The sequence below is a fragment of the Heterodontus francisci genome, unplaced genomic scaffold, assembly GCF_036365525.1.
Source record: "Heterodontus francisci isolate sHetFra1 unplaced genomic scaffold, sHetFra1.hap1 HAP1_SCAFFOLD_92, whole genome shotgun sequence".
NCBI lineage: Eukaryota > Metazoa > Chordata > Chondrichthyes > Heterodontiformes > Heterodontidae > Heterodontus > Heterodontus francisci.
Genome location: NW_027141473.1, coordinates 4,387,644 through 4,415,162, shown reverse-complemented (window position 1 = coordinate 4,415,162; position 27,519 = coordinate 4,387,644). Strand labels below are relative to the sequence as shown.

General features: G+C 43.2%; 1 protein-coding gene and 1 long non-coding RNA gene across 2 annotated transcripts in view; one reads left to right on the top strand and one right to left on the bottom strand.

The window, feature by feature from the left end:
- The first annotated feature begins 10,710 nt into the window (after positions 1-10,710).
- The window catches only part of LOC137363806 (probable G-protein coupled receptor 139), a 36,518-nt gene continuing 19,709 nt past the window's right edge, over positions 10,711-27,519 (top strand). Inside the window, exon 1 of the mRNA XM_068027363.1 lies at positions 10,711-10,849. Coding sequence (XP_067883464.1) covers positions 10,711-10,849 — 139 coding nt within the window. The remainder of the gene's footprint in view (positions 10,850-27,519) is intronic.
- On the bottom strand, positions 21,132-26,489 carry LOC137363807 (uncharacterized). The gene is made up of 3 exons (XR_010972824.1): positions 26,450-26,489; positions 24,228-24,263; positions 21,132-21,245 (listed from the first exon to the last, which is right to left on the bottom strand). It is a non-coding gene; the product is annotated as an uncharacterized lncRNA (long non-coding RNA).

The window sequence follows — 27,519 nt, the reverse complement described above, 5'->3', positions numbered from 1 at the left end:
CAGAGTATTTTATACATGGTGAAAAACTAGAGACGCTGGAGGTCCTAAGAGACTTGGGAGAGGTTCCATGTCTATTTGAGTGCAGCATAGATATCCCAGAATGATAACTGGACGCCAAGTGTTAAATTATGAGTTGATATTACACAAAATAGGGATTTATTCCTTGGAATTTAGGAGGATCAGTGGTGATTTGTTCAAAGATGTTGTGATATTGCGGGCAACTGATGGGGTAGTTTGGGAGAAGCCATTTCAGCAGCTTTGGAACGTAGGAACAGGAGAAGGCCATTCAGTCCATCGAGCCTGCTCCGCCATTCAATATGATTATGGCTGATCATCCACTTCAATGCCATGTTCCCAAACTATCCTCATACCCTTTTGTGTTACTGGTATTTAGAAATCTGTTATTCTATGCATTAAACATATTCAATGATTGAGCTTCTACAGCCCTCTGGGGCAGAGAATTCAAAAGATTCACAACCCTCTGAGTAAAGAAATTTCTCCTCGTCTCTTTCCTAATTATTTTGAAATTGTGTTCCTTAGTTCTAGACTCCACAACCAGAGAAACATCTTCCCTGCATCTACCCTGTTTCTCTATAACGTTACCCCAGACTCTCTACACAGCCTGTCTCCCCGTCCCTCTGCTTCTAAAGTGTCTCAGGGTGTCCTGGAACTTTCTATCTCTCTGCTTCAGTCTCTGTCCCACCCTATCTCTCTGTTACTCTACCTCTGCCCTTCTCTCTCTGTATATCAGTCTCTCCCGCCATGTTAGGTATCATTAGGAGCCGAGTTAAAACACAGACAAAATAAACACTTCACCTATCCGCCCCAGCATAAATAGCAAAATTTGTGGATATTTTATGTCTGTATTCTGACAACATGGACAGCAACGTAGATTATATGATGGGATGCTGCAAATCGAGTTGCACACATACGGTAGGACAAACAATTTAAAAAGATTTAATCACAAGTCGAGTCCAACCTAACTGCAGATTCGACCCACTAAGGAAATAAATGGCAAAACTCTTGAGTTTGTTGGAGTATCTTAAGCTTTAAGACTCCAAGAGGTGGAGGACTACGTGGATAGCACGCTTAGGAACATGCATGCAGTTGGGGAAGGGGTGACAACCAGGCAGTCGAAGAGAACCAGGCAGGCAGTGCAGGAGACCCCTGGGTCTATCTTGAATGCTAATAGGTTTTCCATTTTGGATTCTGGTGAGAGCATTGGTTCCTCAGGAGAGTGCAGCCACAGCAAAGTCCGTGATACCACGGTTACTCAGCGGCATAGGAGGGGATGAAGAAGAGTGGAAGAGCAATGGTGACAGGCCATTCAACAGTCAGAGGATTAGACAGGTGTTTCTGCGGCAGTAAATGTGATTCCAGGATTATGCGTAGCCTCCCTGGTGCCAGTGCACAGTGGCGCAGTGTTTAGCACCGCAGCCTCACAGCTCCAGGGACCCGGGTTCGATTCCGGGAGTTTGCAAGTTCTCCCTGTGTCTGCGTGGGTTTTCTCCGGGTGCTCCAGTTTCGTCCCACAAGCCAAAAGACTTGCAGGTTGATAGGTAAATTGGCCATTATAAATTGTCACTAGTATAGGTAGGTGGTAGGGAAATATAGGGACAGGTGGGGATGTTTGTTGGGAATATGGGATTAGTGTAGGATTAGTATAAAATGGGTGGTTAATGTTCGGCACAGACTCGGTGGGCCGAAGGGCCTGTTTCAGTGCTGTATCTCTAATCTAAAAATCTAAAATCATAATCATGTCCTGGAGCGGCTGCCGGATATCCTTCTGGGGGAGTGTGAACAGCCTGAGGTCGTGGTCCACATTGGTACCAATGATACAGGTCGGAAAAGTGACGAGGTCCTGAAAGCAGATTTTAGGGAGTTTGGAAGGAAATTAAAAAGCACCGTCTCCAAAGCAGTAATCTCAGCATTACCCCCAGTCCCACGTGCTCGTGAGCATAGTAATAGACGAATTGATCAATTGAACACGTGGCTGAAGAATTGGTGTCGGAGGGATGGCATCAGATTTCTGAGTCGTGGGACCGGTTCTGTGGCAGGTGGGACCTGTACAAGATGAACAGTCTACACTTGAACAAGACAGGAACTAACATACCCACAGGGAGAATTGCCAGTGCTGTTGGGATAGGTTTAAACTAGCTTGTCAGGGCGATGGCAGCCTGAGGAGCAGCTCAAATTGGAAGGAAGCAAAGCTGGTAACAGGAGGTAGAAACGTATCACGTGACATTAGAAGGTAGTTGAAACAAAAGTGAGCAATAACTAGGCTTAGAATGCAGAATGTCAAGAAGAAAAAGTTAAGGGCATTCTACCAGAATGTACGCAGAATTCGCAACAAGGTAGATGATTTAGAGGCCCTAATGGAGGTAAGTGGGTATGATCTCTTTGCCGTAACGGAAACGTAGCTACACAGTGACCAAGACTGAGAACTGAATATACCACTATGCTCGACATTTAGGAAGGACAGACAAAAAGGAAAAGGAAGTTGTGTTGCACTGATAATAACTGATGGGGTCAATACATTAGTAAGGGAGTATCTCAGCTCACAAGAACAAAATATGGAATCTGATTGGTTGCAGCTAAGAAATAACAAGGGTTAGCGCATCAATCGGAGTTGTTTAGCGGCCACTAAACCGTAGTGGTATTGTGGGCCAGGGCATTAGTCAGGATATTAGAGAAACATGTATCATGAGTAATACAGTAATCACGGGTGCTTTGAATCTGCATATAGACTGTGCAAACCTAATGAGCACAAATGCTCTGGATAAGGAGCTTCTGGAATTGGTTACAGATAGTTTTCTAGAGCATTTTATTGAGTAACAGCAAAGAGAACAGGCTATTATAGATCCAGTATTACGAAATGAGAAAAGGCTGATTAATAAACGTCTTGTAAAACAAAATTTAGGAACGAGTGACCATAATATGAAATAATTTTTTCATTATGTTTGAAACTGAGGTAGTTCAATCTTAAGCCAGGGTGTTAAATTTGAACAAAGGAAATTATGAATCTGTGAGGGGCAAATTGGCTGAGGTGGATTGGGAAAAAAACGTTAAAAGGTATGACAGTACACAGGCAATGCATAGTCTTTTAAGAAATGTTATTTACTTTACTGTTACTACACATTCCTTCAAGGCACAAACACCCAAAAAGTAAAGGCAGTCAACCGTGTCTAACAAAGGAAGTTAAGGATTGTATAAGATTAAAAGAAAAGGCCGATACAGTTGCCAGAAATAGTAGTAAACCTGAGGATTAGGTGGATTTTAGAATACAGCAAAGGACAAAGAAACTGATAAAGAAAGGGAGATTATAATATAATGGTAAGCTAGCGATACATGAAAAACGGACTGTGAAAGCTTCTACACATAGGTAAAAAGAAGTTTGGCGAAGACAAATGTGGGTCCCTTGCAGGCAGAGTCAGGAGAATTTATAATGGCGAATAGAGAAATAGCAGATAAACTAAATGATAACTTTGTATGTGTCTTCACTGAGGAAGATACAAGAAATCTGACAGAATTAGAGATCTAAGGGACAAGGGAGAATGAGGAATTGACGGAAAGTAGTATTGGTCAGAAGGTTATTTTGGAGAACTTAATTGATCTGAAGGTCGATAGGACCCCGGAACTTGATATGCTGCATCCCAGAATGTTGAAGGAGGCAGTTATGGAAATTATGGATCCATTGGTGATCATCCTCCAAAATTGTATAGATTCTGGAGCGATTCCTGCAGACTGAAAGGCCGCAAATGCTACTCGACTATTTAAAAAATAAGGAGGCCGCGAAAAACAGGGAATTACAGACCTGTTAGCCTTACATCAGTCGTTGGGAAAATGCCAGAATCTATTCTAAAGGATGTGATAAATGTACACTTGGATAATAATGATATGATTGGGTATGGTCAACATGGATTTATGAATGGGAAATCATGTTTGACGAACCCGTTGGAGTTTTCCGAGAATTAATAACTAACAGAATTAATAAAGGGGAGTCGATGGACGTGGTGTACTTGTATTTCCAGAAGGCTTTTGATAAAGTCGACCACAGGAGTTTGGTTAAAATTAAACAAAACTAAGAATTAACGAAATTAAAACACATAGCACATGGCAGAGGAGGCATGGATTAAAGATTGGTGAACAGGCAGAAAACAGAGAGTAGGAATAAACAGGTCATTTTCGCATTGGCAGGCTGTGACTAGTGGAGTCCCACAGGAATCACAGTTTGGGTCCCAGCCGTTCAAAATACATATTAATGATTTGGATGTGGGGACCAAACTTAATATTTCTAAGTTCTTGGAGGACAGAAAACTAGGTGGGAATGTATTTTGTGACGACGATGCAACGTGGTTTCAAGGGATGTGGACAGACGAAACGGACTGGATTTTACCAACCCATCGATGCTGTGGGTGATGGCGAGAGGGTAGGGTGGGGCGGGGAGGCGTAAAATGCTTGTGGAGGAGACCTGCCTCGACCCTCGGTGCCAAGCAGGCACCGGTGCATGATATCAGCTGCGGCGGGACCTCGGTGCAACCTTCCCACTGCTCGGCAGCATCACCCCAATTACCATTTGTAAAACGCTTCCTTCTCCTCCTCATTCTGCATCCCGCCGCCTCCCGATTCACAGTTCTGCCTTTTACGTTGAAATAGGTGGCTGTCATGTGCCCTTCTGTTCAAGAACCTACGTGAAGGAAACAACTGCATTTATAACATGCAAATGGGTATGTCTCATCTTCGGTTGTGTGATGCGCTTCTTCTGAGTATCTGTATGCGCCGCGGTCAAAATGAACAGGCAATTGAAGTCCATATTGATTAGAGGCAGTCAGCATGGCTTTGTAAGGGGCAGGTCATGCCTCACAAGCCATATTGAATTCTTTGAAGATGTGACAAAACACATTGATGAAGGAAGAACAGTGGATGTGGTGTATATGGATTTTAGCAAGGCGTTTGATAAGGTTCCCCATGGTAGGCTCTTTCAGAAAGTAAGGAGGCATGGGATTCAGGGAAACTTGGCTGTCTGGATACAACATTGGCTGGCCCATAGAATTCAGAGGGTGGTAGTAGATGGAAAGTATTCAGCCTGGAGCTCTGTGACCAGTGGTGTTCCGCAGGGATCTGTTCTGGGACCTCTGCTCTTTGTGATTTTTATAAATGACTTGGATGAGGAAGTGGAAGGCTGGGTTAACAAGTTTGCCGAAGACACGAAGGTTGCTGGAGTTATGGATAGTGTGGAAGGCTGTTGTATGTTGCAACGGGACATTGACAGGATGCAGAGCTGGGCTGAGAAGTGTCAGATGGAGTTCAACCTGGAAATGTGTGAAGTGATTCATTTTGGAAGGTCGAATTTGAATGCGGAATACAGGCTTAAAGACAGGATTCTTGGTAGTGTGGAGGAACAGAGGGATCTTGGGGTCCATGTCCATAGATCGTTCAAAGTTGCCACCCAAGTTGATAGGGTTGTTAAGAAGGCGTATGGTGTGTTGGCTTTCATTAACAGGGGGATTGAGTTTAAGAGCCGTGAGGTTATGCTGCAGCTCTATAAGGCCCTGGTTCGACCACACTTGGAATATTGTGTTCAGTTCTGGTCGCCTCATTATAGGAAGGATTTGGAAGATTTAGAGAAATTGCAAAGGAGATTTACCAGTATGCTGCCTGGACTGGAGGGCATGTCTTACGAAGAAAGATTGAGGGAGCTAGGGCTTTTCTCATTAGAGCGAAGAAGGATGAGAGGTGACTTGATAGAGGTGTACAAGATGATGAGAGGCATAGATAGAGTGGATAGCCAGAGACTTTTTCCCAGGGTGGAAAGGGCTATCACCAGGGGGCATAATTTTAAGGTGTTTGGAGGAAGGTTTTGGGGAAATGTCAGAGGTAGGTTCTTTACACAGAGAGTGGTGGGTGCGTGCAATGCACTGCCAGCTGTGGTAGTAGAAGCAGATACATTAGGGACATTTAAGCGACTCTTGGATAGTTACATGGATGATAGTAGAATGAAGAGTAGGTAGTTAGTTTGATCTTAGAGTAGGTTAAAGGTTCGGCACAACATCGTGGGCCGAAGGGCCTGTCCTGTGCTGTGCTGTTCTATGTTCTTTCTATGTTCTATGTAGGGGCCCCCGGTCGTAAGCAGCATCCCCCAAGGACTGCTCGCTTCTGCAGACACCACATGACATGTCAGTGGATGTCAGAGCACCAGTGTCAGAGGCATTTGCGCATGGAGAGAGGGTGGTGACATGTCGCTGTGCCCAGCTCCTTGTCAACTTGAAGCCCATGGACTTTGCTCTACATCCTATGCCTGTGGTCCTCATAGTGGCAGTGGCTCTTAAGCTTGACACCTCTGCAGATTTCAGAAGCCCAGCGGAGATAAAAGAGTCGGCACTGCACCACTGCATCAGGGAGGTTGCCGATGTCCTGTAGTGGAGGGTCAGTGAGTAAGTCCACTTCTGGACGGACCCTCATAGCCAGTCCCAGAGGGCCATTCGTTTTGGCACCATTGCCAGACACCAAAGGTTTTAGGGTTCATACACTGCACCCATGTGGCCAGCGAGCCTCCCACCATGCCATCCCGTGCAGACGTCACCATAAAAGGAACCCTCTGAATGTAGCTGAATCTGGTATGTGATCAGCGGGTACGCTTCAGGCAAAACCAGGCCCTCCTCTCAGGCAGTTGCCAGGACACATGGGTCTTGCGCCAGTCCCAGCTGCTGCTGCTGTTCAGTGAACTGGCTCAGACAGAGGGGTGCTTTCTTGCAGACATAGGCTATTCCTAGCAGACAAGCCTTCTGACAGCAGTGAGAGACCCCGCCATTGCTGCAGACGGGTAACACAATGCCTGCCGCTGAGCGACAACAGCCACTATTGAACAGGCCATCTGCATGCTGAAAAAGCACTTTCAATGCCTAGATAAATAGGGTAATGTCCTGTCCTCCGGGCCGAAAAGGGCATCGCCTTTCTTTGATGCTCGCTATTTTGTGCACAACTATGCACCCAATAGGGGAGAGGCCTGACATGATTAGGAGAGATTTCAGCAGGATTCCTGCTCGGCTTATGAGGACGCTGAAACCTACGATAGGAAAGGCGCTTGGGAGGACAAATATCATTCAGGCGCCCCATGCAAGGCTAGCAGCTAGCTAGGGATATAGAGCAGTGCCTTCTTGATCAAAGGTTCTCCACACCATAGGAACTACCATGGGCTCAGGAAAACACACGGCACCCTGTTGTGCAGCAGTTCGCAGATGCAACATTTTTGCATCTACCATTACTGGGAGCAGCATATTGAGCCACTGTCCATGTTATTGTATCCGTGGAAACGCACAGGAGTAATACTGAAAAGACAGTGATGTTATTCCATACATTGGCAGTTCTGAAAAGCCAATGATGTAGTGCGAGGAGACACGATCGTTGGCACACTTCGTTCACACAGTAAAAGCAACACACATTTTAGTGAAGAAGACTTTGATTTCAGCCTTTCTGAACTTTTCTTCACGCGTGCAGACCCATTTGTGTCATGTTGTTTTTGGAGATGCTTGTGGATGCTCCTACGTGGTGCCACCTCTCTGCTGGCAGCCTGGCTGTAGGAAGGTTGCTGATATGATTGCGTTTGGCTGTGGCTGACTTTGATGGTCGCCACCTTTGTACATGAGGCATAGAGAACCCCAGCTGGCTGGGGGAGTGCTTGTTCTCCCTCTTCTGGAATTGGACCCTTTGATGCGGGATGGCCCCGAAACTACTCACCTTCTGTGCCATCTCCAGTTAGGCTGCCTTGGTCAGGCGGGAAGGCCTCTTATTACCATCGCTGTGGAAAATTACATCCCGCCTTGCCCGCACAGCCTGGAGGACAGTGACCAGAGAAGCTTTGCTGAACGGTAGGGCCACCCTATTGTACCCCTCTGCCGTCTTCAGCTTTTGCTCTGATCCTTTAAATGCAAAGGTGATTCCACAGTGTAATTGCTCTAATTTCTGGCTGCAAGGTTCTTCTTGCACATGTTTGAAAACCAATGCAGGACTGCTGAGGAAACCTGTACTGTTGTTATCGTTTATCATCTCGGACAGATCATCACGTGTTAACGTACACTTTGCTTCTGCAGCAGCTAATCAAAATTATTGATGTAATATTTCTAGCTGCCGATGCACCCAGAATATAAACATATTTTCCTGGTTGTTTGAACCGATCCTTTAATTGGTGTGATATGTCTTTTCATAGAACGGTCAGCAGAGAAATGAATACCGATTTCAAATGCATAATAGTCAGTGTCTTTTCATAGTCAGATGATTAAAGCCCATAGTATGTCGATATTCTTCCATTATGGTTTTATTTCTGTTGTGTATTTGCCATATATGATACAATTACGTCTCACGCCCTGGCATGTGCAACATTCAGATTATTCACCCAGTGCAGGACAAGAAGGAATGTAACACTTGAGTGGAAGAAGAGGATCACAACTTTACAGGATAGTGGGGCACAGCAAGGTATGTTTGTGGCAGCAAAGCAGAAAGTTATGGCGAAACTAAACAGGTCTGACAGCATCTTTGGAGAGAGAAGCAGAGTTAATTTTCAAGTCTGTGAACTTGGTCATATTAACGATGTTTCTTTCTCCACAGATGCTGCCTGACCTGCTGAGTCTCCCCAGCACTTTCTGCTTTGCTGCCAGATTGACAGCCGCCCCACTCTTCAACAGTGAGGGAAGAATTTCTTTGAAGGGTGCCAGGAATTAAGTGCTGGGGGGCTTTAAATATAGTGCATACACATGATGTACAGCTGTCAAAAGGTTCGTCACTGCGATGGATGCCCCGCCTCTGCCCAGTATTATGGTGGGTGGTGAGGGAGCTCGGCAGCGCATCACCATAATGGTTATGAGCCCCCGCATGTAATATTGCAAGGGCTCGGCGGGTGGTGCTCAGAGTTGGTATGTCACAGATTTTAAAGCGTGTCTCTGTGATGGGCGGCATGCTAATAAAATCCAGTGCAGGGAGTAGGCAAGGATATGTCACATGGAATATAAGGTGGAAACAATTGATATTATGCAGTTTGACAGGAGGAAATGATGTCCAGTGTATTTGTTAAATGGTAAGTGGTTAGAAAATGGAGAAGGACAAAGGCACTTGTGTGCCCTTGTCAATAAGTCATTGAAAGCTAACATGCAAGTGCAGCAAGCAATTAGGAAGGCTAATGGTATTGTAGCCTTTATTACAAGAGGATTTGAGTACAGGAGTAGTGAAGTCTTGCTTCAGTTGAATAGAATCTTGGTTAGACAGCACCTGGAGTACAGTGTTTGATTTTGGTTGCCTTACCCTAGGAAGGATATTATTGCCATAGAGGGAGTGCAACGAAGCTTCACAAGACTTGTTGCTGGGATGGCGGGCCTGTCCTGTGAAGAAAGGTTAGTAAGCTGGGCTAGTATTCTCTGGAGTTTCGAAAAATGAGAGACGATCTCATTGAAACCTATGAAATACTTAAAGGGATAGACAGGGTAGATACAGCTCAGATGTTCCACCTGGTTAAGGTGTCTAAGGGGAAGCCACTTAGTAGATATATGAAAATATGTTTTTTTTCCTCAGACGCTTGTGAATATTTGGAATTCTCTGCCTCAGATGTCTGTGGAAGCTCAGTCATTTACTATGTTTAAAGCAGAGATTGAAAAATTTCCAAATGCCAGTGACATAAAGGGATATGAGGATAATGTCGAAATAAAAACATTGTAGTGGATGATCAGCCATGATTGTATTGAATGGTAGAGCAGGCTATATGGGTTGAATGGCCTACTCCTACTCCTATTTTCCTATGTACCCTGGGGAACCGCACTGTATACTCCACCCTCCACAACCAATCTGTAAAATAACTTTTCACCATTTCGCTCTACTTTCTGTCCCTGATTCAGCATCATATTCACACTATCACTGTCCCATTAAACCGTGACTTTCATTTTTCCGAACAAGTGTATGAAATGCCATATCATCAGAGGACTTTTGAAAATCCTTAGACATACAACTAACCACACTACCCTCATAAACACTCGCTGCTACATTATCAAAGAACCCTATCAAGTTTATCAGACATGCTTTGCCAATAATCTATCATGCTGCTTGTCATTTATTCACCCACGTTCTTCCAAGCAAGATCTATTTAGTGCAGGTTTATAGTGTCTAGAAATTTACTGCCACAGATGTTAGACTGAAACTGCAGGGTTAATTCAGTCTCTCCTTTTATAAAGAGGATGCAACATTTACAACCTCCAGTCCTCTGTCACCACTCCCATATCCAAGGAGTATTGAAAAGTCTGGACAGTGCATCTGCTTTTTCCACCATTCCTTCCTTCAGCATTCCTCATACATCTCATCCAGAATAGGTAAATGTTCTACTTTATTAAAATACAGAAAAAAATGTTCGCTTGAAAGTAGTTAACCGAACCTGTTTGTTTAGTGATCGTGATTAACATCAGTCTCCATGGACCCTAATTGTGTCACTGGAGGGATTTTCTCTTCTCTTAATAAGAAATAACTTTCATTGTGTCATTCCATAGTGTCAGTGGGAACATCAACCCCGGTACTAACAGAGATTAGAAGCTCCAGCGAGAGTGATAGGCCAGATCAGAATCTGAGCACAATAGATTTGAATGTTACATAATGGATCAGAATCTGGAAACAAGACATTGGAATGTTACAACAATGGGCCAGAATCTGAGGACAATCGATTGGAATGTGACAATAATGGACAGGAGTTTATCCCATTGGTTTTACTATTTTATTGCAGATTATTATTGGGTAAAATTAGATGACCGGATCTTTTATGTACTGAAGATGATTCAGGCGATTTACTATCCAATCCTCGCTATTGTTGGTGTGCCCGGTAAGTCTCTGTATCCAACTATTAGATCTAGAAACTATATTTCATTGAATTAATGTTCGTTCATTTAAGTCATGGGAAGACTGAAGCTACTATCTTCAGTCTCCATCACAAACACCATTCTTTATCCACAATCTGCATCCTTCTCTGTGGAGCTCAACCAGTCTGTTTACAACTTCTGGTATCTAGTCAATGCTGAGCTGAGTCCATCCTCAGATTGTCTCCATCACTTACCCTGCGTCCTAACAGCTCTGCAATACCGCTCGTCACCACCTCTGCCTCAGCAGAGCTGTTGCATAAACCTCTTCCATACCTTTGTTCAATCGATATTTGATCATTCCAATTCTATCCCGGTCACCAGCTACACACCTCATAGACCACAGCCCGTGCAGAACTCTGGTGCCTGCATCCCAACTCACAACAAATCCGAATCACTCATCACCCCTCTACTCACTGATCTACATTGGTTCCCAGTCTGGCAGCAACCCAATTGTAATATTCTCATTCTTGTGTTTGAATCTCTCCGTGGTCTCACCCCTCCAAATACCCTCATCCTTTTAAAAAAATTCCTTCATGGGATGTGGGCGTCCCTGGCTAAGCCAGCATTTATTGCCCAGACCTAATTACCCTTCAGAAGATGGTGGTGAGCTGCCTTCTTTGACCGTTGCAGTCTATGTGGGGTGGGCACACCTACCGTGCTGTTAGGAATTGATTTCTAGGATTTTAACCCTGCGACAGTGTAGGAAGGGCGATATAGTTCTTCGTCAGGATGGTGTGTGACTTGGAGGGGAACCTGCAGGTGGTGGTGTTCCCTTGCATTTGCTGCCATTGTCGTTCTCGTTGGTCGAGGTCGAGGGTTTTGAAAGTGCTGTCTAAGGAGACTTGGTGCGTTGCTGCGGTGCATCTTGTAGATGGTACACAATGCTGCCAATGTGCGTCAGAGGTGGAGTGAGTGAATATTTGCGGATGGGGTGACAATCAAGTGGAATGATTTGTCCTGGATTGTGTCGAGCGTCTTGAGTGTTGTTGGAGCTACACCCATCCAGGAAAGTGCAGAATATTCCATCACACTCCTGACTTGTGTGTTATAGATTTTGGACAGTCTTTGGGGAGTCAGGAGATGAGTTACTCGCCGCAGGATTCCTCGCCTCAGACTTGCTCTTGTAGCTATGGTATTTAGATGGCTACTGCAGTTCAGTTTCTAGTCAACGCTAGCCCCTAGGATGTTGAGAGTGGGGGATTCAACGATGGTAAAACCATTGAATGTCAAGGGGAGGTGGTTATATTCTCTCTTGTTGGAGATGGTCATTGCTTGGCACTTGTTTGGGGCGGAAGTTACTTGCCACTTATCAGCCCAAGCTGATAAGTCCAGGTCTTCCTGCATTTCTACATGGACTGCTTCAGTATCCGAGGAGTCGTCAATGTGCTGAACATAGTGCAATCATCGGTTAACAGCCCAAATTCAGACATTATGATTGATGAAGCAGCTGAAGATGGTTGTGCCTAGGACACTATCATAAGGGTCCCCTGCAGTGATATCTTGGAGCTCAGAGCATTGATATTCAACAGCCACAATCATCTTCCTTTGCATTAGGTATGACTCCAGCCAGCGGAGAATTTTCCCCCTGATTCCCATTGACTTCAGTTTTGCCAGGGCTCCTTGATGCCATACTTGGTCAAATGCTGCCTTAATGTCACCTGTCCATCTCCATATTCCTGCAAAACTTTGCTTTCAAGGATCTGTCGCAGTTGGCAGTGGTTTTTGACCTACCGTGCCACTGGTGCCAACAATAAAGAAGCCTGGATCCATAAAATGATGCGAGCCACACTGTCAGCCACTACTGGGGGACCAGCACAATACGCTATACTGTCAGTACTCCAGCCTGGGAGGACCATACATATGATGTTAAGCGGTTTGATGGCATAGTGGTAATATGATTGGCCTAGTAATCCAGAGGCCAGGGCTAATTCACTGGGGTCAGGAGTTCAAATCCCACCATGGCAGCTCGTGGGTTGTAATTAATTAAATTAGTTAATAAAACGTCTATAGTTGAAATCTTGTCTCAGTAATAGTGCCATGAAACTATCATCAATTTACGTTAAAACCCAGGAGGTTCGCTAATATCGCTAAGGATAGGAAATCTGCCATCCTTACCTGGTCTGGCCTACATGTAACTACAGAACAACAGAAATGTGGTTGACATTTAATTGCGCTCTGGAATGGCTTAGCAAGTCGCTCAGTTGTCAAGGACGATCAGGGATGAACAACAAATGCTGCCTGAGCCAGTGATGCCCACATCGCATAAAATAATAAAAAAGGTGTGAGGAGGCGTCTCAATTTGACGTCAGTGACCATTCCAACTACTTTGTTGCACGTCTTTCAAACTTAGGGGCGGCACAGTGGCGCATTGGTTAGCACCGCAGCCTCACAGCTCCAGCGACCCGGGTTCAATTCTGGGTACTGCCTGTGTGGAGTTTGCAAGTTCTCCCTGTGTTTGCGTGGGTTTCCTCCGGGTGCTCCGGTTTCCTCCCACATGCCAAAGACTTGCAGGTTGATAGGTAAATTGGCCATTATAAATTGCCCCTAGGTGGTAGGGAAATATAGGGACAGGTGTGGATGTGGTACGAATATGGGATTAGTGTAGGATTAGTATAAATGGATGGTTGATGGTCGGCACAGACTCGGTGGGCCGAAGGGCCTGTTTCAGTGCTGTATCTCAAAAATAAACTAAACTAAACTTAGTCGGTGCATGTCCATTGACCGCCGTGTTACTTACTCTCAACTGAACCTGAGGACAAGGACAAGGAATCCAACTTACAGGTGAGGGGATTTTGACTTACGTATGCTATTGTGAAGTTAATGGAGGTACTGTGGATGTTTTTATTATAGATTGTGTTGTGAGCTGCTGCAGACGTTCAGGGAGGCAGACGATCAGGGAGGCCAGAGGATTTGATGATTCAACTCTGTACTAGATATGGGGACTTAAGTTACAGAGTCTCTGGGACTGTAACATGACCAACAAGTGGAACAGAGGCTTCAGAGAGGGGAAGCTCTGTAAAGAGGGAGGAGGAAGGGGGCTCTGCCCTACCCACCCCGGGTTTACCAAGAACAATTCTCCTACCTACACCTAACCCAGGAGCAGTCTGTGAGGTGACTCTGATTCAATAAGGATGTGGTCACACAGCTGTGGCACCTCCTGCAACACAACATGGAGCCTCACACCAGGATGAGGACGAAGCTGTCAGTGGCCGTTAAGGTTACAGTTTCATTTAACTTCTGTGGATTTTGATCTTTCGAGAAAGGAGCGGGTGACACATCCGTCATCTCCCGGTATGGTGTCCATCGATCTATCCGCTAGGTGACAGAGCCCATTTATGCTGGGTTAGGAGAATATATATTCTTTCCCTCAGCAGGGAGGAGCAGAATGAGAGGTCCCGTGGCTTTGTCAGGATCGTGGGATTTACGGTGGTGTAGGCGACTCCATAGGGTCCCCATGGCAAGGGAGAGCGGTGCAGAGCGAACTCTCACTCCATTGATCAACAAGGGAGTCAAGGGTTATTGGGGACCAGCAGGAAAATGGAGTTAAAGCCACAATCAGATGAGCCGTGATGGTATTAAAGAGTGGAGCAGTCTTGAGGAGCCAACTGCCCTACTACTGCCCCAAAGTTTATGTTCTTGTTAATGTGCAAGCATTGTGAAACAGACAGCCAGTTCCATAATCTTCATCCCTCCATAGAGAAACAGAATGTGGCTTCCTGGAGGAGAAGGCTACCCCCTCTATACACGGCTGATGACCTCTTATCTCCACAAACTCCCCTCCCTCTACACCCCTACTACTGACCAACCACGTGTAGAACGTGAGCAATGTAGCCACCAGAAAGATCCTGGAATCATGAAATAATGCTTCCGATGTCTGAACCGCTCCGGGGGGAGTCCTCCAATACACACTGGAGCAAGTGTCCAAGTTCATGATGTTCTGCTGCACCCTTTATATCATCACCATCACGGGGACAGAGGCATTGCTGCCAGGAATCCGGAGGCCACCAGAGGAGAAGGAAGAGAAGGCAGGAAGAATAGCTCCTGCGCACCTTTGACGCAGACAGCCTGTCGGAGAGTGCCTGCTAAGATTCCAGTTCCCATCGGATAACTTGCCTCAGCAACATGAATCCCCCACTCTTCACTGTTACACCCATCACAGCATCCCTTTGGTCACTATCCTGCAATAAAAACGACCACCAACAAAAACATATTTATTAATATCTTTATCCAACAACACGTCCAATTGTACAAACAAAATTGACCTATTCACCTTCGTTTATTCCCTTACTGTCTACCTTGTGCGTTCCCTCAACTTGCCTCGTTCTTCCCCAGTGGCTGCAGCACGGCTGGTGGGAGCCTACTGACTTTCACTGCAGTTTGCCTTGCAGGATGCCTTCGAGCAGCTTTGGGCCTTGAAGTCCCAGATTCGGACTGCACCACCTCAGCATGGGCAGCTGCAGCCTGGGCTGGCTGACGGGCAGCAGCAAGGACACTGGTGGAGTGGCAATGAAGGGAGAACAGGCTGACATCCTGAGAGAGAACAGCAGGTTCATGCTCCAAAGAGCCCACGTGACGACAATTTAGCAATCCTAGTAATCTACTGGATCACAGATTGCTGTACTGCTGGGACAGCCTGCAAATCCCTTTGAGCTCTTAGATTCACAGCCCTGATGGCAGAAGTCTGATCCTGCATGGCAGCAAGCATGGATCTCATGACCTCAGTATGAGCTTCCACGTTGGATGTCTGCCGCCTGTGCTACATTGGAAGCTCAGGCAATGGCCACCAGACGCTGTATTTCGGCTGGGTCTGCTCGTGCTTTTTAAATTCGTTCCTGGGATGGCGGTGTGGCTGGCTAGGAGAGCATTTATTAACCATCAATAATTGCCCTTGACAAAGTCTTGGTGAACTGCCTTCTTGAATCGCTGCAGTCCATATAGCATAGCTACACCCACATTGCTGTTTCCAAGGGAGTTCCAGGATTTTGCCCCGGCAACAGTGAAGGAACAGCGATATAATTCCAAGTCAGGATGATGTATGGCTTGTCAGTGGTGGTGTTCCCATGCATCTCCTTCCCTTGTCCTTCTAGGTGGTAGAGGACGCGGTTTGGAAGGTGCTGTCTAAGGAGCCATGGTGCGTTGCCATAATGCCTCTTGTAAATGGTACACACTCCTCGCACTGTGCGTCGATGGCGGAGGGAGTGAATTTTAGTGAATTTTAGGCGGGCTGCTTTGTTTGAGCTGCACACGTCCAGGCAAGTGGAGACTATTCCATCATACTCCTGACTTGCACCTTGTAGATGTTGGTCAGACTTTGGAGAGCCATGAGGTGAGTTATTCGCCACAGAATAGCCTCTGGCCTGGTCTTGTAGCCACGGTATTGATATGGCTAATCTAGTTGAGTTTCTGGTCAATGGTAACCCCCCGAATGTTGATAGTGGATGATTCAAAGATGATAATGCCATTGACAGTCGAGAGAGATGCTTAGATTCTCTCTTGTTGGAGATGATCACTGTCTGGCACTTGTGTGGCGTGAATGCCACTTGCCACTTCAGCCCAAGCCTGGATATTGTCTAGCTCATGCTGAATTTCTAAAGTGACTGCTTCAGTATCTGAGGAGTCGTGAATAGTTCTGAACATTGTACAATCATCAGCGAATAACCCACTTCTGAGGTTATGATTGAAGGAAGGTCATTAATGAAGCAGGTGAAGATGGCTGGGCCAAAACACTACCCTGAGGAACTCCTGCATGATGTCCTGGTGTTCAGATGATTGACCTCCAACATTCACAACCATCTTCCTTTGTGCTAGGTACGACGCCAACCAGTGAACAGTTTTATCCCTGATTCCCATTGACTTCAATTTTACGAGGGCTCCTTGATACCATACTCGGTCAAATGCTGCTTTGATGTCAAGGGCCGTCACTCTCACCTCACCTCTTGAGCTCAGCACTTTCGTCCATGTTTGGCCAAAGGCTGTAATGAGGCTTACTAGCCCTGGCAGAACCCAAACTGACCATCAGTGAGCAGGTTATTGCTCACCAGTTACTGTCATGAAGTTCGTGACCACATCCACGGGGGTAAGAGTGTGTTCAAGTCCTATACATCACAGAAACAGGCCCTTCGACCGACCGTGTCTGCACTGGCCATCAAGCCTATATATTCTAATCCAATTTTCCAGCGCTTTTTCCGTAGCCCTTTTTGATATTGCGTTTTAAGAGCTTATCTAAATACTTCTAGATTGTTGTGAGGATCCCTGCCTCTACCACAACTTCAGCCGGTGTGTTGCAGTTTCCAACCACTCTCTGTGTGATTTCCCCCCTCAAATCCCCAATAAACCTCCTAGCTGTTACCTTGAGTCTATAGCCCATGGTTATTGACACCTCCACAATGGGAAAGAAACAGTTTTCTTCCTATCTACCCAGTATATTCCCCTCATTATTGTGTGTACCTCTATCAGGTCCCTCCTCAGCCTTCTCTGCTGTAAAGAAAATAAGAAACAGCGTATCCGGTCTCTCTTCATATCTGCAATTCTCCTGCCCAGGCAGGATTCTTGGTGAAACTCCTCTGCACCCTTTCCGGTGAAAGCACATCCTTCCTATAGTGTGGCGTCCAGAACTGTCACAGTACACCAACTGTGGCCGAACTAGCATTTTATCCAGCTCTATCATACCCTCCCTGCTCTTATATTTTGTGCCTCGGCTAATAAAGGCAAGTATCCCATATGCCTTTGTAAATCTGAGTTCTTTTTGCCTTCAGTCTGGTTCAGTAAATATACCGAGTCGGATGTGTAGGTAAAATCAATTACTTTATTTGCGCAGTCGCCAGCGGACTTACTCTGAGAACAGCGGCACTGACTCCACCAGAGTCTGTCGGGTCCCCCCCCCCCCCCCGCAGAGTAAGTGAAGTTTGTGATACAGGTACTACTGTTTATACATTAAGATTCATGCTACACCTCCTTGTTTAACCAATCAGTGCGGTACAATTCGACTTCACCCACGTGGTGACATGCAGTACATCTGTACTGAGGTGACAATACACTCCATTCTCAATACATACTTGTTACTAATAAAATATCGTTTTGTACCAGCAAGATTAAAAGAAAACAGACATTAAGACAATTAGCAAAGGAAGAAGAGTTAGAAACAAGATACTGATTTTGATTCCCACAGATACTGCTTTTGCTTCCCACAATTGTCATAAGTCCTGGGATCCTGTAATCGCTATCAAGTCACATCATGAACTAACACCAAGCAGCAACAGTATACAGTGATAGTGTGGCCTTTCATTCCTTATCATCACTCACACAGGGATGGCCAGCATGTCTCACAGGAATCCATTTGTTCCAAACCACAAGGAGTTACACAATCAAGTCATGAATGAACAAATGTCCTTGCAATTACCAGTGCCTGTAAGTTTATACGATCTCACACTCTCAGCCTTTACTTTTAACTATTTCATTGCAGTTTCTCAAGCTTTAAATCATTTCATCAGAGCTCAACAAAGTGACTACTCCTAACTTGGCTATATTTCGCATCTAGCATAGTGCCATGTCGTTCTGCTCACTTCCACATTCCCCCCTTTTATCATTCTATGATAACCTTCTCTCTACTGATCAACTTATATATGATTATATATATTCACTAGGATTATATGGATCTATTTACTCAAATAACATTTAAACAGTATAATATAAAAGCAAATATAAAAAACTCAGCAACTGCTGAATCTGAAGGGTAGGCTGAGCCACCCTCTAACAAGGGGGCGTGTATTAGCCTGGTCGGTATGTTTTTCATTCTAGCCTTTCCCTAGGATTGTCATGTCTGGGTGATAAGAAGAGTGCTGTTGAAGTACAATGTCTCGCTCTCTCGCTGTACCAGCTGCAAGGCCAAGTTGCCTCTGCAGACCTGAAGTTATGAAGTCATTTCTGATAAGCTGTCCCTCCCTACAGCACTGGAGCTAGCGTGTTAGCAATACATGACTGATTAATTGTTTCATCTTAAATGTTCCCATGTAATTCTGTTCTTAAAAATTATAAAAGCTAAATTCTGTTCTTACAGTCCCCCCTTCGATTCTTCAAAACATTTTAAAAAGTCAATCCCTTGATCCCACCTAGGTGCCTTTAATGGTCTCTATTTGTCTGGAAACAGCCTTCAACACCCAGAGGGGTCGCACTCAATACGTTGCCTGCTTGTGCCATAAGAGGGGCCTGCGGGAACTCTGTCAAGGCATAAGTTTTGCAGGGGCTTCAACTACTTTCTTACAACATAAAAGGTGATACACTTGTACAATTACAATTTCATTTGCAAAGCAAAAGCATAAGCAGTGTAATATTGAAGAAAGCACAATTTAAACATCACTATTACATAATCAATCAATTGTGCGAACATAATACAGTCGCAATTTCATTCTTAGAGTATACTGATCTTTCACTAATTCATTTTAACAATATATGAATAGGTTATACATTTACCCTTGTGTGGCATAACTAATTGCCTATCCATTTATAGAGTAAGTTCGAATACAGATTGCTTTTTCGGGTAGCTGTCCAACCTGTGTTCATACATCCTCTTACATCGCCCAATTAATTTCTAAAGTTGCCAATTTAAGTAGGTCACATATAACACCATGATACCCAAAACCACTATCAGGACATGGGAGATAATTCTAAACCAGGGGTGTATCTGCACGTCTGACCCCCAGTTCCATAAGTCCTCCTGCCATCCTGCCAGGTAGAATCATTTATCTTGTCAATCTCATCTTGTTGCATCTTCGACTATTGTTCCAAATTGTATTACACTACAGCAATGACTTCTAGCTGCTGTCTCTCTTTACCCAAGCGTGTGGGCAATGGCTGAATAGTCAAATCCTCCTTAATACTTTCTGTCACAGTTATTGTTTCTGTCTTTTGCTTATGTATCTGTACCAACTCCATCTTCCCTACTCGGGTTGGCATTTGTGGGATGAACCAAAATGTACTGTTGCTCACCGGCCAAGTCTGTTTATGTCCATATTGGTACTCCTTCGCTGTGGTGGTTAAGCAATATCTCCCCTTTCCCATATAGGCCACATGGGTTAGCTCTGACAATGCTTTCCTAGTCTCCATGGTGTAATTTACAGTGGCATTAAACCCACATTTTGATTCTGCCGTTTTATATTTAGGATGAGGATGTATGACCACCTGGTTTTCCAGACTACACTCAGACAATGGACAATATTGTTCCAATTACCTCTTTTTCTTTTTCAATTTCCATAACATAGGGTAAAATATCATTGTATTTTATGTAATCTTTCCACTTATCACTCCTGTATTTTCTACTTTGTATAATTGCATCCCTAACTTATCTCTCAGAATTACAGGTATTCCCAACACTACTCCAATACTCATAGATCCTGTATTTACACATTCCTGATCTTTCCATACTTTAAGTTTTCTGATTTGGCACCTGGTAATTTTATCATGTGTGTGACTAGTTAAGTATTCCAACTGGGTGTCATTGATCCAAACTGGCACCTGTCTTGCATCAATTTGCCTCGAATTTTCTCGAATTTGTTCTAACATTCACAAACTGTATGTACTACAAACACTCTCATTATTTGAAATGTCACTGTTCACTAATATTATATGTTACTGGTTACTAAAATAATATTTCTAGGTAGAGAAATTGTCTCCCTTGCCTTTGCTCTGGTTTTCATCCTCCTTCGCTGCACATAGCGCCTGTATGAATGGCAAGCTAGTATGCCCCATATTGTGGCCAGTATTAACTGTATTTTACTATGGAGGCACCGGTATTGAATCTGGTAGCAACGTCATTAACTATCCCACTCTTTGTTCTATAAAGCTGATCCTGGCCTCTAAATCTGGTGGCACCCATGGCATCAGCAGCCTGCTGCATTACAATCTTACTTAATACACTATTATATTTCTTGCCTGTTCCGTACAATATCCCGGCATTTGAGATATTGTCCAGGGCAGGCACAATCTCATGTTTAACATTATCATACAACGCTTCCCCTGGGCTCGATGTACCCACACACATCCATGTTCCTTTCAACTTTCCTTATCATCTGTTTGCCCAATTCCAAAGACACAGCTCTCAGTTACCCCTTCCCCTTTCTGTCTGATCACGCAGTTAGCACGGTCATCTGTGGAACACCGTACACACTTCCCATCCAACATGTTGTGCAATGCCCCATAGTTCATATAGTGCATATCAATATTCCTTTCATTAATCCGTTGTGCATCCATTACCGGGTCTTTGTTCTTCCTCTCCGGATATTAGTATCAGGCCCCACAGCCACTGCAGTCCGGTTCTTTGCCATACGCCACTAGTGGTTATATCTGTAATTTAAACACACTGCCCTGGTGGTCACCAGGTGTTAGTACTTGTCCATGTTGTGAGTATCCCCCGATGAGGGATACATGTCTACCTGTGGGGACCGAACATGTCCTGGGGAATCCAGGAGTTAATTTATATTCTTATCATCTCTACTCTTTTGAAATTATCTATATGGTCCCGTTGTACTCAGGATTCGTTCCCCACAATCCTTGGCCGATTAGTAACCCATCTAATAATAGTCCAAATGCCTATTAATACTACCATTATTCCCTTGATTATATATTTTTTTAGTTGGTACCATGTATTTCTATCGGCCCTTCCCTTTACCATTACTTTGTCTCCCACAACAGGCACCTTTGTCTGTTCCTCTATCATGTTTCGATAGAACCTCCTGCCTCACCTTATGCAGTTGTCTGCACAGCTCCTTCACAAATCTTTAACTCTTTCTCTTACGGGTCCTATTTCCTCACTACCTGCTACGTCATACCTTGGCAGTCTCATCACCCTTCCTGTTACCGTATTCATCAAGTCTTTCCTACTTTAGCTACACCACTCTGTCCTTTTTGTTTCTTTTACAAAATATCCTTTAGTAGCTGACTAAGTGTTCTAACATTCTGGTCCACATTTTCAAAATCTATAGTATTGACAATTGAAGTTCCCGTATTAAGGACAGTGGCTGCGTTATTCACTAAGCTATGTTTATGTCTCTTTAACTTTATTATTCCCTCATTACCAAACCCCTGTTTCAGCAATTGTTACAGTAACCTTGTACAACTCTCGGTTCTTAGGGCACCAGCCAGGTAGCTGGATATCTGAGATATTCAATATTACCAGTACCAACTCAAGTTTTATGTTATCATATACAATTTTATTAGTTTTTATTATCGCAAGTCCATTCTGTAGTCAAGGCTGGGCAAGCGAGACCAGTCACTTGTGGCTGTTGGGTCGTAACCTTACTTGTTAGTAATTAAAATGTGGGGGTAATCGGGGTGATTGGAGCTTGTTGTCCGTTTGATAAATTTTGAATGCTGGTTTGATTGTTGGCTCTTTCCCTTGTTCACCCCCCCAATGATTTTGACACAAAAGGTCCCTTGAGGGCCTTTGCTGTCAAAAGCTGACACACCTGGTAGATTAAATTGTCCACTAAAATAAAAGCAAAATACTGCAGATGCTGAAAATTGTCTCATTGATAAAGATGCTGCGATATTTGATGTCTGCAATTAAGGTCTTAAATTCTCAAAGCTGCTGGATCTTTTGCCGTGGCATTTATTTCTCACATGGCCTGCCGTCACCTGCTTAAAAACAACCCACAAAGAATCCACTGTGGCTCTGCCCCTGAACCCAATGGGTTAATTTGTCCAATTCTATCTGTCAATTTAGAAATTTAAAATTTAACAATGTCCAATATGTATAAATTTTACTCTCAGCAATGCAAAATTGTGTGGTGGATTAAATGGAAAAACAGCAGCTGCAGCGGGGCTTTTTTTTCAAGGGGTGGAGCAAAATCGTCTCAGCTGCGTCACGTTACAAAACCTTTTCCTTCTGTGATCGGAAAAAAACCACACTCCATTTTAATCTATTTTTTTTTCAATCCTTTTGGTATCCTTAGGGTTGCTCGCCTTTGAAGTTGAAAATGCCACAAATGCTTCCACTGCTTTCAAAATAACAAATCACATCTGCACACTTATACTGGTATTCCACTGTCATGCCACATATTCTGAACTCTCAGGTGATCTTATCAAAAGATCAAATATCAGCGGTGATGAAAAAGGGGGGCGGCTGGTGGTGTCTATCTGAGATCTTTGCTTACCTCCCCCTGCAGGGTCCTGATGTCTCTGGTTATGGCCAGACTTTCAAATGTAGCTCTCTTAAAAACTCATAGCTCCAAGAGAAAACTATCAATTGCTAGTCTTATCTACACTTTCCTGATATTCACTGTAAAATTCGAGGCTTCTTGGAAATTAGCTGTTTATTTCAATATTTGTTTATCCCCAGAATTCCTTTATTAGCGCTTGCATCAGCCAGATCTGATTGCCAATTCCCATTAATTATAATTCTATTTCATTTTGAGCCCTGGAGAACCTTTACAATTAATATTAATAATTCCTTAAAACAGAAATCAAACATTCCCATTTGATTCCAGACATTAGTGTATATTGTTTATGTTTTTTTTTTACCTTCGATGACATTTTAATTCCTTAAATAACTTGCCAAATTAAACTGGATTTTTGACATCTCAGATTATTCCAAATTCAAATAACAGTAAATTTCCCTTTGAATGCTTTAAATAACCACTCATATCAATTTAATTTAGTTTATCGATTCCAATTTCTTATGCCCATACTTGGTTGTACGTTTTGTACGTTAAAGACAGAAGTGCTTGCAACTATCTCTCCTTCTCAAGCACTTTGTCTCATTGATAAGGATGGTTGCAGCAGGGTTAATTTCTTGCTTGTCTCCAAGGGGGCGGAGCAAAGCATTCTCCGCTGCGTCGCTTTACGTAACCCTTTTTTTAATGGAAAAGAACTAAACACCTTTTTAAATGTTTTTTTTTATCCTTAGGATTTTCAAACAACAAAATCTTTAGTAACATTATCAACTTCAAAGGAAACCATCTCCATCAGGATAGACAGCATTTTAGATTAAACTTCAATTGTTTCCAAACTGATTTTTTTGGCATCTTTTATAAGAGGTTTCTAATCCAAGGATGATTTTTTTTAACAAAGATGATTCCAAATTCCAATTCACTGCAATAATATTTAAAATCAAAACTGCCAATGTTATATGAGTGAGTCCTCTGTCCGGAACCGAAGACTCCTCCAAAACATGAAATAATAAACTTGAAAGTTCATTGTGGCAACAAATGAAATTTCCTGTTCTTCAACTTAAACAGGTCAATTAACCTTAATAGTATTAATTCAATTCAGACTTATTAACTTATACTACTTATTAACTACACACAGAACAGCATAGCACGTGCTTATTTTAAAAGATAGGTAAATTACGTCATTTTCTTGTTCTTCAGGCGCCTTTTCAAATGACTGTAATAAAACCAAAAACTAAAGTAAAAGTTATTTAACATTCTTAACACAAAATATTTAACATCAGCTTCTTCTTTCCTATATCTCCTTTGTTTATCCTTCTCTCCATTAGACCAATATCCAATTCCTAACATTTGCTACTTAAAACAGTCAGTAAAACATGTCTTTAATTTAAACTCCAAAAAAACTAGAACAGATTTTAAACTGGAACTCCAATTAAAGCAGGAGTTGTAAACTTCAAATTGGATTTCTGCCAAACATCTTCAGACCTTCAAGGCTGAAGCTTATCTCTTAGAAAATTGTTCATTGCCTTTTCACAGTTGCAAAACCAGCTTTTAAAATCAAAATAAAATTTTAACTTAAAATATAATTCAATTTTATATCCCATTCCTGGGTGCACAACACTAAATCGAAATGAACACACTCAACAATCACTTTTCACACTCATTCAATACCAAACAACTTTGAAAATTGATTTCTGTAATGGGTTACGAATTCAAAATACCAAATCTCTTTCAAAATTCCCTTGTCCCGATGTCAAGGAACACACACAGATTCAACTAATTCACAACCAAAACATGACTCAAGGTTCCCACAAAATATACACTTGTAAAAATAGAAAAAGTAACAGACTCATTCTCTCATCATTAAGGCCAGACAACAAAGAGTTAACGACAGTCAGTTTTACAGAACACAAGTTGTACAGAACAAAGACACAGTAACTTGTTTTTACTCAAAAACATACCTATCTTTAAAACACATAGTTACCGTGGCGCTTCTGCGTCTTTCTCAAGGGGGCAAACGGACGTGGGTCGCCTTTCTCCAGAGGACATGATTTACTTGTCCCCGGGGGCAACCCTTCCTCCTTACAAGCCGTCAAGCCCATTCTTCCTCTACTTTCTCAAACCCTAGTTCTTTTCTATGAATCAAGCAGCATTAAAACGAAAGAAAACAAATGACACAAGAAAACGAATAGACACAGTAACACAAACAAAGGACGAACCACACACAAGGAGACGAACATGGGACAGGGAATTTTTAGAGTCTTTTGGTTTCCCCCTTCACTAATCGGTATTCCTAATTTGAGGGCGTTTTCGTGCCAACTTGATAGGAGGATTCTATTTTTTTTCTCCTGACAATATTGTATCCATAATCCAATTAATTCTTTGGCCCTATTGCCTTTATTTTGTTTCCAGATTTTTTCTTGGGTTTTTTTTAGTCACTTCCAAATCTTTTGTCCCCCCTAAGGGCCATTGGTCTATTAATTTCTTATTTAAGGCTGCCGATAATTGTCTGAAGTCTTTCCCTTTCTCCGGATATTTATCACACAGTACTTGTAATGGGCAGGATGGATCACTTGGATTATCTAAACAGTTTCCCATATTCACAACTATTATCACAAACTATAATTACAACTATTATTACAAACTATTATTACTTACAAATTATCTAAACAGTTACTCACAATAAAAAAATAAAACCATAATCTCAGTCGTTCTAAAACAACCTCGCATAACCTTCAGTCGCGACCGACTTTAACCTTCAGTCGTAGTCAATACGACCTACTTTAATTCTACCTCAGTCCCCATCGGCCGTCCTCTAAAGAAACAGACTAAACCTGAGTGTCAGCCGTTCTAAAACGACACTGACTTTAATCACCCTTCAGTCGTAGTCAATACAACCTACTTTAATTCTACCTCAGTCCCCATCAGCCGTCCTCTAAAGAAACAGACTGAACCTGAGCGTCAGTCGTTCTAAAACGACACTGACTTTAATCAACCTTCAGCCGTAGCTTAATACGACCTACTTTAACCTTAACCTCAGTCGTACCTACTTCGACTGACCCTTATCTTTTCTAATCCACCAGACTGATCATTGATCTCGTCCAGACGATCTTACCTGACCATAAGCGAGTGATCAAACTTTTATCGGACTACGAGACAGGGGAAAACCGGCGTAGTCACACATCAACTACTCACGTCGGGGGCCCATTTCCTCTCTCTCCGTCCTCTACTAGTCTGATTCTGATTTCGCTGATGATCGGCGGTCGTCTGTTGAAATCCCACTTCTGACACCAAAATGTAAATCTGAGTTCTTTTTGCCTTCAGTCTGGTTCAGTAAATATACCGAGTCGGATGTGTAGGTAAAATCGATTACTTTATTTGCGCAGTCGCCAGCGGACTTACTCTGAGAACAGCGGCACTGACTCCACCAGAGTCTGTCGGGTCCCCCCCCCCCCCCCCAGAGTAAGTGAAGTTTGTGATACAGGTACTACTGTTTATACATTAAGATTCATGCTGCACCTCCTTGTTTAACCAATCAGTGCGGTACAATTCGACTTCACCCACGTGGTGACATGCAGTACATCTGTTATTGAGGTTACAATACACTCCATTCTCAATACATACTTGTTACTAATAAAATATCGTTTTGTACCAGCAAGATTAAAAGAAAACAGACATTAAGACAATTAGCAAAGGAAGAAGAGTTAGAAACAAGATACTGATTTTGATTCCCACAGATACTGCTTTTGCTTCCCACAATTGTCATAAGTCCTGGGATCCTGTAATCTCTATCAAGTCACATCATGAACTAACACCAAGCAGCAACAGTATACAGTGATAGTGTGGCCTTTCATTCCTTATCATCACTCACACAGGGATGGCCAGCATGTCTCACAGGAATCCATTTGTTCCAAACCACAAGGAGTTACACAATCAAGTCATGAATGAACAAATGTCCTTGCAATTACCAGTGCCTGTAAGTTTATACGATCTCACACTCTCAGCCTTTACTTTTAACTATTTCATTGCAGTTTCTCAAGCTTTAAATCATTTCATCAGAGCTCAACAAAGTGACTACTCCTAACTTGGCTATATTTCGCATCTAGCATAGTGCCATGTCGTTCTGCTCACTTCCACATTCCCCCCTTTTATCATTCTATGATAACCTTCTCTCTACTGATCAACTTATATATGATTATATATATTCACTAGGATTATATGGATCTATTTACTCAAATAACATTTAAACAGTATAATATAAAAGCAAATATAAAAAACTCAGCAACTGCTGAATCTGAAGGGTAGGCTGAGCCACCCTCTAACAAGGGGGCGTGTATTAGCCTGGTCGGTATGTTTTTCATTCTAGCCTTTCCCTAGGATTGTCATGTCTGGGTGATAAGAAGAGTGCTGTTGAAGTACAATGTCTCGCTCTCTCGCTGTACCAGCTGCAAGGCCAAGTTGCCTCTGCAGAC